Source organism: Rhinolophus ferrumequinum, chromosome 14 (assembly GCF_004115265.2).
Source record: "Rhinolophus ferrumequinum isolate MPI-CBG mRhiFer1 chromosome 14, mRhiFer1_v1.p, whole genome shotgun sequence".
NCBI lineage: Eukaryota > Metazoa > Chordata > Mammalia > Chiroptera > Rhinolophidae > Rhinolophus > Rhinolophus ferrumequinum.
In genome coordinates, this window is record NC_046297.1 from 20,242,708 (window position 1) to 20,253,508 (window position 10,801).

The following is a 10,801-nucleotide window of genomic DNA, read 5'->3' on the forward strand; positions in this document are numbered from 1 at the left end:
AGGGAAGAGGAGTTTGCTGCTCCAAAGGTTACTACTAATTTAATAGAAAGGAAAATCCATATTTTAATGGTTTGAGAGTGACAGTAAGGACAGTAAAGGTTATGTTTTCAATGTACTTAAAGTCAGTGGATTATACTGGTTCCTGAGATTATACTGGTTCCTGAGAGCCTATTGTTAAATTTTCAGAAATTTCATAGGCAGTTGTTAAACACTGCTAAAAATTATATAAACTTACAATGAAACCACATTAGAAAAAGTGTAATAAATACTCAAAAATCATTTGTTAATCATTTCAATACCTTTTATTATTACTTATGCTCTTGCAGTTATTTACATCTATTGTAGCTGAATGGTGGAGATACCATATGCTACTGCACACCTCTTCCTAACTCTGCATTCAGTAACAGCATGTTGGTATTTTGAAATTTACCATGGTGGGAGTATTTATACCTCAGAAATTGGAAAACATCACAAATAAGAGTTTGATCTATTGTTTTGTTGATTGTCTACTCTAGATTTAAGAATGTGTTAGAGAAAATGTCTACAGTGAAGTTAAAACTTAAAGGCATGCCATGCCTTTAGCTGTTATATTGTGAATAGCAAAAAAGGGGGAAAAAAGGACATATTCTTCCTGTATTTGAAAATTATTAGCCAGTTCAAGAAAGAAGTTGCTCATGTATCATTCAGTTATCATGATGTTTGTGTTGTTTCACTTACATCTTGTTAACATGAATAAAAATATCAACCGATATTCACATGGTCCCTTTGAAGTCCCCCTCTCTTAGCTTGTGATGAAAACTACGAGGTCAGACAATTAAGTTTGGTGAACTTGTTGCAACGATGTTGCTAACCTTTCTTGATATCAGAGGGATTATTCATTATGAATTTGTACCAACTGGACAAACAATTAACCAAGTTTACTACTTGCAAGTGCTGAAAAGGCTGCATGAAAAAGTTAGACGACCTGAACTTTTCGCCAGCAATTCATGGCTCTTGCATCACGACAATGCACCAGCTCACACGACACTGTCTGTGAGGGAGTTTTTAGCCAGTAAACAAATAACTGTATTGGAACACACTCCCTACTCACCTGATCTGGCCCCCAATGACTTCTTTCTTTATCCAAAGATAAAGAAAATATTGAGAGGAAGACATTTTGATGACATTCAGGACATCAAGGGTAATATGACAACAGCTCTGATTGCCATTCCAGAAAAAGAGTTCCAAAATTGCTTTGAAGGGTAGACTAGGCACTGGTATCGGTGCATAGCTTCCCAAGGGGAGTAGTACTAGTGATATTTAGCAATGAGGTACGAAGCACTTTTTCTAGGATGAGTTCGTGAACTTATTTGTCAGACCTCGTATAGTGCCTCTTCCCATTGTTCTCCAAAGAAATAGGATCACAAGTATCTCACTCTCCCTTTATCCTCTAACTATTTTATGTTCTCAAAGTAATCCTGGGGGTTTAAGAATCATGGAAGTTATTCTATATAAAATATCTCCTAGGAATTTCTGTCTCACACTTGCTTCAACATATAATATGTCTTGTTTCTGGGGCTGCTTAAACTGGAAACTTAACATTAATACTTGTTATACTTATTGTTTTCTTTCCATTAGACTGTAATATCAGGGAGGCCATTGGTCACGTCTTTATCTCTAGTGCCTTAACGTAGAACTTGGGACATAATATGTACTTTTTAATGAGTACAAGTGAACGAATGAAGGAAATAGGGATCATAACTCAAACGCAGGTTTGACTATTTCTCATTTTCCATTCATGGAAAGTCAAGAAATAACAAGGTATATCAGCAAAGAAAGAATAAAATGCAGGCCTACCCATCGTAGACTAATAAATATCCAATTTGAACTGCCCAACCTAAATGAAACTCACACTTGTATAATTTTACTTATGCAGGAACATCACTGAAGCCATGATCAGAGATTGTTGTAGGACACAATGGCCCTATTTCATCCTTTAAACAGTTTAATCTTGGCTTTTTAATATTTACAGAATATATTTGCTTATTTGCATGGGTTGCATACGAGTATGTTATTTTCTGTAATCTATAACAACCTTCTAGTTAGGATTTGTCTCCATTCTACAAAAGAAATAATTGAGGACCAGAGACATAAGATGAATTTCCATGATCATATCACCCAGCTATGAGGTAGCAGAACTAAATTTTAAATTCTGGTCCATTTTATTTTAAAGTATATGTTTTTCTTTTATTCCTCTATGTGTCTTCTGGAAGATTTTTTGCAGCTTCTGACATTCACAACTGTTCACTTTCTGTAATTTCCTCAAAGTAATTCTCATCATTTTCTCCTTACTTACCTGACCATTTCTTTTGAGCTCCCCTAACATTTTATCTCCTGTCTACCCTCTAAGTAGTGGTGTTCCCTAGAATTCTGTCTTCAGCCCTCTATTTTCTCACTGTGTATACTTTCACTACTCAGTATCATCCACTCTTCTACATACTATTTGTACACAGAAAATTCTCATTATTTGCAGTAGTTATGTTCTATAAAGTTGTCGAGAACACTGAATTAGTGGATACTGAACCATTGCTCCAAAAATACAGGGTCAGTTTTCTGCAAGGTCTTGGGCACAGTTTTGTCAACTGATTGATATATACCCTTGTTTTATGCTTGTTTTTGTTGAATGAATCTTATTTAATACATGTTGCTGATTCATTAATATGAACTCTCAGCCAACAGCACCATAACTCATGCCTGAGGGGAGCTTATCTAATACATACATTTTCTCCAGAAGGCACATCACAGCCTTCTTGGACTTAGGAACTTGGACTGAGAAACAGCAATTCTGTATTACGCTTGGGGCCATTTTCCACAGCAAAATCACCAACAAACTGCACAAAAATGCATAAAATGCGACATAAATAGACCATGAGTTCATTTGTAGTAGAAGAGCTGAAACAAGAAAGCAGAACCTTTCCTTGTTTGTCCTCAGCTGGGAACATGCTCACGGGGCAACTCAGTTGTTTGCTTCTGTGCATGTCCGCGAATGACCACAAAAGCCCCATGAGTATCGATTTGGGGGTTGCAAACACATTTTATTGAGTAGGCGAATTTGCAAAGATGGAGTTTTGGAATAGAGGATTAACTACATTTAGGAGTCCCCAATCTATTTTTCCAATACTTACTTCTTACCATCACTTTGGACCTGCATTTTCAACTGTCTTTTCAACTGTTACTTTCATCTAGATGTCTCAAATCAAAACCTCTTTTTTTTTCCTCCAGTGCTTTCATCTGGTTTGACAAATGGCTAGATTTGCAATAGGTGAGGGAAGGAGGAAAAAAATGGATTTTTTTCTGTTTACACACTGGAGAAAGAGGCCTGAAAGGAGGGAGACACCTTTGATTCCTGGAGATGGGATGGAAAGGGTCTTGGGTTCCCAGGCTAATCTTTTGGAATGTAAATACATCTCTCCAAGGGCCACATGAGCCCTGGTGTCTTTTTTATAACCTGGAGATGTCCCCATAGTCCTGGGCCTCATTTTCCCTTGCTGCGTAAACATGAGAACTTCTGGAGTACTTTCTCTGAATGTCTATATTTATAAAGTTGTAAATTATCTTCCCCAGGCTTGTTCCCAGCCCAGGATCCAACCTTTTTAAGCAAAATGTATTCAGTACGCCCCAACTCTATAGAAACACAAAAAGGTTTTCTCTAAGCTCCATGATCAATGACTTTGCCAAAGCACATGCTGTCATCTTCTTTGACATACACATTACCTTCCTCACTCCTCAAAAGTGTCAGAAAGTTTCATATCTAAACTCGAGGTTTATTGTTATTTTTCCTTAGACTTATTGCAAAGGCCTTTATTTTTCTGTCTTCTCAGCTCTAGATTTGGGGAAGGATTTGGGGAAGGGTTCGGCATCTCAGGTTATTCTAAGCGGTTCACTCAAACACTAGTTAGCGTATATTTTCTGTGGCCCCTACTCTACTATGCTACACTGTCCCCAGGGTGAGGGTGGAATTTCTCCTTTTCCAATCCCCAAATCCAAATTCCCCATACTTTGTCAATAAGAGCAAACATTTTAAAACAGTTATTATTAAGCACTCCCTTGCAGTTTAATCTGCCACTCAGAGCTATTATTAAGCCATTACTTTTTAACTATTTCCCTTAGAAGAATTCTGGTGAATACAATCAGTTCAATCTTATCAGATTCATGCATTTGTGATCATGCAGCAATCTTCTGAGTTGATTTCCTGATCGTTCTTGGCTTTATGTGATGTTTCTTGGCCTATGAATGAAGTGTTCCTGCACACAAAAAAAAAACACAAAAAAACGAAAAAGCACGTGCAATGCAGAAAAGATCCACCAGAGGGAGCACCAGCCAACAGACCAACTGTAACTTGAGAATCCAGCTCCAGCTTCACCTTCTTCTCAACCTTTATTGAACATGAGAAGGTGAAATTCTCAGGAATACAGTGTTACATAAAAAAATACATACCCTGACCGGAGTCGGTGGTGAGCTCCCGGGACAGTTGCCATGGAAGGGTCTAGCGAGCCTCTGCTGGATGCTAAGGCCGAGGTCACCAACCAGCTTCTAGATTTTCAGTGGAAACTGGGCATGGCTGTGAGCTTGGACAGTTGCAGATCACTTAAGTATCCTAAAGTTGCCGTGACGCTAAAAGTGGGAGAGCGTTCAAGCCAAGTACAAAACAAGTCTTTTGAAATGACAATTCCACCGTTTCAGAATTTCTACCGACAATTCAAGGAAATTGCTGCAATTATTGAAACTCTGTAAAAACTGATTAGTTGGTTGATAAATTGCTATCATCATCCTAAAGTCATGGACTTCACTTTCTACAACAAAACTGCATAAGGATCAAATGATATTTATTGAATGACAATTACACGTTTGTTTTTCCATTTTTTTAAACAAAAAAAATCAGACAGATAGAAAAAAAAATACATACCCTATATCCCCAAAAATAAGACCTAGCCGGACAATGAGCTCTAATGCGTCTTTTGGAGCAAATATTAATATAAGACCCAGTCTTATACAATACTGTATAAGACCCGGTATGTTATGTTATATTATATTTATTATATTATGTTATTATATTACATTATATTATACCCGGTCTTATAGTAAAATAAGACTGGGTCTTATATTAATTTTTGCTCCAAAAGACGCATTAGAGCTGATTGTCTGGCTAGGTCTTATTTTCGGGGAAACACGGTAAGAGAAGATTAAATATATTACTGTGATTGCTATTATGTTGAAATATAAAGCTAAATTTGGTACAACAAAAGAGAGTGGGGGGAGAGAGAGAGAGGGAGAAAGGAAGAGAGAGAGAGACACAGAGAGAGAGATGAATTACTGATGTGAAATTCTCAGTGGTTGTTTCCATTCATTTCATAATAGCCTGGGAAAGAAAGTTTCAAAAAATTACTTAAATTAAGCATCTAGTATAATCAAATTTTATTAGTTGATTTGATTGTAAATTTTAACCAAGCTATTCTTTAAACCTTCATCTGTGTGGAAAGCACTCTCTCTCTGGAAATTTAATAAATACCTATTGCTTTCCTTCTCCATTTCCCCAGGCCCTTCCCAACTCCCACCCTTCACCCCTCTCCTTGTCCCAAGACAAACACTCTCATTCACCACTCTCAGAGTAAGGACAAAAATTAGGGCAGTAAAGACGAATAACAAGAATGCACTATAAAATTTCACCCTAAATTCCTTCTATGACACAAAGATCCTCCCTGCCAAGAGAAGTGAGCCTGACAGTTGAGTTTACATTTCATAGAACCAATAAGTTATTCTTCATTGACAAAGTATAAATCTGAAAAAGAAAAAATCTTTGAGTTATGAGGTATAAGGCTAAAACAATAATTGTATTCTTGAATGAAAAGAACCGTCTGGCTTTTGAAACTGGGAGAGACTGGTTTGGGCCTGTTACTATTTGATTCTTCTCTAGCCAAGAAAAGATGAGATCCAAAGTTAAACAACCTAGATATTGTTTCTGTCTGTTTCTTTGCTCTTTACAGTTGGAAAAATAGAGAGAAGCTCTTGCTAGCTCCCTCTTTTAAGATTTTATTTGTCTTCCACTTTTTTCTAGGTAATGGGAATTAATTTGATCAAAAGAGTTAGTTTCAGGCTCCTATTGTCCTTCTTCAGCATCGTGCCCTCATATATAACAGTGTCTGACGCTGGGAGTAACAGCCTTAGAGAGAGAGGCTAGGGGAACATGTCTGTTAAATCCGTAACTATGGCCAAAGGTAAGTGGAGCATTTTGGACTGCGCAAAGCAGCAGTAATGGGTATTTCCCATGGTTGTTGCCCAGTCATAAGTCAGAGATTTTCAAAGAGTGTCACTGGCCAGGAAGAGATAACCACCTAGGGAGCCCAGGAGCTAATAATTAACTAGCCATTGTGCTAAGTGAAATAAGCTGGAGAATGACAAAAAACAAATACTACTTGGTATCACTTATATGTGGAATCTAAAAAAAAGCCAAACTCATAGAAACAGAGAGTAGATGGTGGTTGCCAGGTACTGGAAGTGGAAATGGGGAGAGGTTGGTAAAAGGGTACAAACTTCCAGTGGTAAGATGAATAAGGTCTGAGGGTATAATAAATATCATGGTGACTATAGTTGATAATATTGTATTGTGTAATTGAAATTTGATGAGTAGATCTTCAGTGTTCTCATCAAGAAACAAAGGAAATATGTAAGGCTATGGATGTGTCAACTTGACTGCAGGAATTTTGTCACAGTATATATGTATCTACTCATCACATACACTTTAAATATCTTGCAGTTTTATTTGTCAATTCCCCTCAAAAAAGCTCTAAAAACAAAGAAAAATTTATTCCAGAAAACAAATTCTAACAGTTCTTTACCTTAAGGATATTAAAGTACCAAAGTCTATATAAAGAAAAGAGACAAATAAAGAATTAATTATTTTTATTTCAGTAGGTTCTTTCCCTTTCAAAAGAGTATGTTCTGTGGGTCTTATAAATAAAAACATTCTAGAGAATGTTGACATACAATTACATTTATAAACCTTGATTTTGCATATTTTTAGAACTATAGGTACTGTTAAAGAAGTGATAGTGTATAAATACTTTACATTATAAACATTATATTCCTTTTGAACAACTGTATCTAGCCGCGTTCTAAGCCCACATGAGTACATCATGGAGATTAGGTTGATTGACTCTGGACCCCAGTCACCAAAGCACTGAAGACCTTGAGAATACGGTAAGCCCTCATTTGATGTAGTGGATAGGTCCTGTGATTTTAATGAAAATGATGGATAACGGAAACCAATTTTACCACAGGCTAATTGATAGAGTTAAGTCTGATAGCATCTCATTAACCTTATAACAAAACGACATTGAATGAAACTATGTTATTCAAGGACCTGCTGTATGTATCTGCCTACATCTAAGACAATTTGGATCTTTAACCAAATGTGCTTCTGTTTGTTTGCCTTACAGGGGAACTGACTTCACTCACAGATAGAACAGTGTGGCTAGATTATCATTCAAAGAAGCCTGGGTCTTGACCATCTTAGTTCTCCCAACTCCCAACCTCTGCTTATCAGCTGTACTTCCTAAAATCCCTTCTATTTGAATCATTGGACCATAGAATTTAGAACTCAAAAGAACTTTAGAAATCATAGTTCAGTTCTTCTATTTAATGGTTGAGGGAAAGAGACAGGTTATGAGAAGACCCAGGTAGCACAATTAGTTAGCAGCAGTGCTAAGGTTTTGGGTGTTCCCTAGTTCATGATTGCACCTTATCCACAGAGATGGGACCTGGCAGCCACGAATATGACTCTGACCCTTGAACACAGATAAATGGGTTGGCAGTTGTCACCCAAGCTTGGCTAACCTGGTTCTCTCGCCCAGAACATGGAGGTGGGATTCAGACTTGGTTAGACTGCGCCAGGGGCTGGAGTTAAAACATACAAAGCGTGGGCAGCCGTTTTCTGCCATGGAGGCAAGAGTCACAAAGAACTACGAGACAGAGAAAATAAAAGAAAGAAGCCAACCTCTGGAGAGAAGCAGAAGTGATGTGGGAGCCCCTTCTGGGTTTCTGACGTCAGTCACTGCCTATCCCCAGAACTGTAATAACCCGCCCCGTCTGGGTCAGGCATCTCTGCCTTCATCATGCCATCAAATTCTCCCAGGTTGGAGAGATGGACATTATCATCCCCACATATACACGCTCACACTAGGAAACATGCTCAGAGCAGGTGAAACATGTGGCCACGTTATGTGGAAGAGACATGTTTGAGCAAAGGTCAACTGGCGGCTAAAACCTGGTCTTGTTTTCCACTATTAATACAGCACATCCTGCACTTAGTCGAGATTAGCTAGCTCTCCTGCAGTGGAGCCAGGGTCCTGAGCAGATACAAGAGGAAGAGGGAACAGGACACAGTGAGGGTGCAGGGGAGTGTCTTGGGAGATCCAGGAAGTCCAGGTATTGGGGACGTGAGAACATAGAGGAAGGGGATATTTTTTTCCCCCTGTGAAAATGTTCTCCCATATGATGTATCTATTTTTTTTTTTTACATTATGTATACAAGTAAATGACTTAAAAGTACTATAAAATACATAGTGATGGTTACAATCATTCAACCAGCATAGCAGTGTGTAAAGCAAACATGAAAACTCTCCTTCCCCCTGTGGGACACCCCACCCCAGATGCACATCCCTGAAATAACTGCTGAACTTCCTGGAAGAGTCCAGTTGTTCCATAGGTTACTGCTCCCTCAGCCCAAGGAACACCTGGGGTTCCCAAACTGTCACATTTCTGAGGGTGCCTGACCAGCGTGGGGCCTAGCACAGGCTGAGGGATGGGGCACAAGGCCAGAGTGCTGTGATGGGGAAGGAGAAGGAGGGCATGCGTGGCTGGGGTCGCTGTCTGGGCATCTGCTTCTGCAGGTGAGAGAGTTTGGGTGACAATGCCATTCTAGATGCAGGCCAAAGGGCCTGATGCAGGATACACAGAGCAGCTTGGGGATGGGAAGTGGGCAAAGGCTTTTAGTTTGTGCAGTGGCCCCCAATTTTTATCTCCATGTATATTGTTATTATTATTCAAAAATTTTGGACATGTGAATTTAATTACCTGCTAGACTGACCATCTAGTGGTAAATGAATGGAAACAAGGGTCATAAACTTAGGAGAGAGTCAGGCACTTTCAGACCAGTTTAGGTTTAGACATTCACCAGATTGGACATTTGAAACATTTAACATAAAACTTTTTACCACAATGAACAAAACAATGTATTAAAACTCACTCCCAGAATTATCCAAATTATTTTTTTCAACATGATTTAATTTTTCCCCACATTTCTTTAACTGTCAAATTTTCTTTGATAAGTTTACCCCAATGCCATATTTTCATTGTAGAACTTAGTTCAAGCTTATATAACAGAGTGCCCTAAATTGATGTTCACATGGACACTTTTCTCTAAGCCCTAATGGGTTACATCTTCCTTCAAAATGTATATTTTATTTAACTTGTCATTTTCAAAGATATTCGGGAGAAAACATTATGAATGAAACTCTTATAAATTCGTCTTCATTTCTGTCATAGTGTGGCAATTTATCATCTAACCCACAGTGATCTATCAGCTGAGTAAAGAATGTCTTGTTCTCCTCAGACATGGCTGTCTGCAACTCTCAAAGCAACAGCCAGCTACTGCGTCTCCACTTCTTTATTAACAACTGTAACCAAAACAAGTCATTCTTTGAGCTCCAAATTTTAACTAGTTGTCACCTCAGAAGAAGGTCTTCTTTCTCATGAACCTGCTTCACCAATTTTGCTTTTTCTTCATTTAAGACTCTTTTGAGAAGATTGTAATTCACAAAATCATTTTGGAGACCCAGTGTCAAGTGATTGAGATTCACATGCATTGGTATTCTTGATGGTATTTTTCTTCCTTTTTTATTTATTGTTATTATTCTTTTATTTATTAAATTTATTGGGGTTACGATGGTTAGAAAATTACATAGATTTCAAGTGTACAATTCAATATCTCTATATCACATTGTGTGCTCACCTCCAGACTCAGTTTTCCTTCTATTACCATATATTTGACCTCCTTTACCTACCCTCTTCTACCATCCCCTTCCCCTTACCGTCTGGTAAGCACTAAACTGTTGTCTGTGTCTATGAGTTTTTGTGTCGTTGTTTGTTTGTCTTGTTTCTATGTTGCTTTCAGTTTTATATGTCACATATCAGTGAAGTCATATGGTTCTTGACTTTTTCTGTCTGACTTATTTCGCTTAGCAAGACGGTATTTTTCAAATACGTTTTTTTCTTCAAGTTTACTGTCTATGTGTTTAAATTTTTCTTGAAATTCCAGTTTTCCTCTATTGGAGAGGCTAGTTTCTCTGAAACGTTCTGATTGTTTTCTTCATTCTCCGTTTTAAAATGTTTTAATACACTGTAACACGGATTGAATGAAGATGTTGTTTTCCTTAATCGTCCTCTAAGTGTTGCTCTCATAGGTTGTTTTCTTGAGCTATTGAAATGGGGAGATGATGGACTTAAACGGGCCTGGGTAAAATCACGGCTTAGTCAGAGGGACTTTCCATCTTGAAAATGAAATCTTGGTTTACCTCGAGAAAATGGAGTTCTGTACTCCACAGCCACAGATGACCCAGAGAAAGTCCATCTCTCAGACATCCACTTCCCTCCACCATCCCCAGAGTGCAGAAAGCATGGGCAGCAGCCCGGTCCTGATAGGTCCCATCCCAGGGACTGGGCCCTCTCTGTGAGTGGTATCCATGTACCTTACTGTCCCAGGGCT

The 10,801-nt window shown here is 38.3% G+C and overlaps 1 protein-coding gene and 1 pseudogene across 1 annotated transcript; one reads left to right on the forward strand and one right to left on the reverse strand.

Moving 5' to 3' along the window:
- Positions 1-4,503: 4,503 nt before the first annotated feature.
- LOC117034046 (COMM domain-containing protein 6-like) lies at positions 4,504-4,938 on the forward strand. The gene has a single exon (XM_033126676.1). It carries the CDS (start codon positions 4,516-4,518, stop codon positions 4,771-4,773), a length of 258 nt encoding a protein of 85 aa, XP_032982567.1. The 5' UTR covers positions 4,504-4,515; the 3' UTR covers positions 4,774-4,938.
- A 4,577-nt stretch (positions 4,939-9,515) lies between these two features.
- On the reverse strand, positions 9,516-10,601 carry LOC117033693 (swi5-dependent recombination DNA repair protein 1 homolog; annotated as a pseudogene).
- Positions 10,602-10,801: the final 200 nt, after the last annotated feature.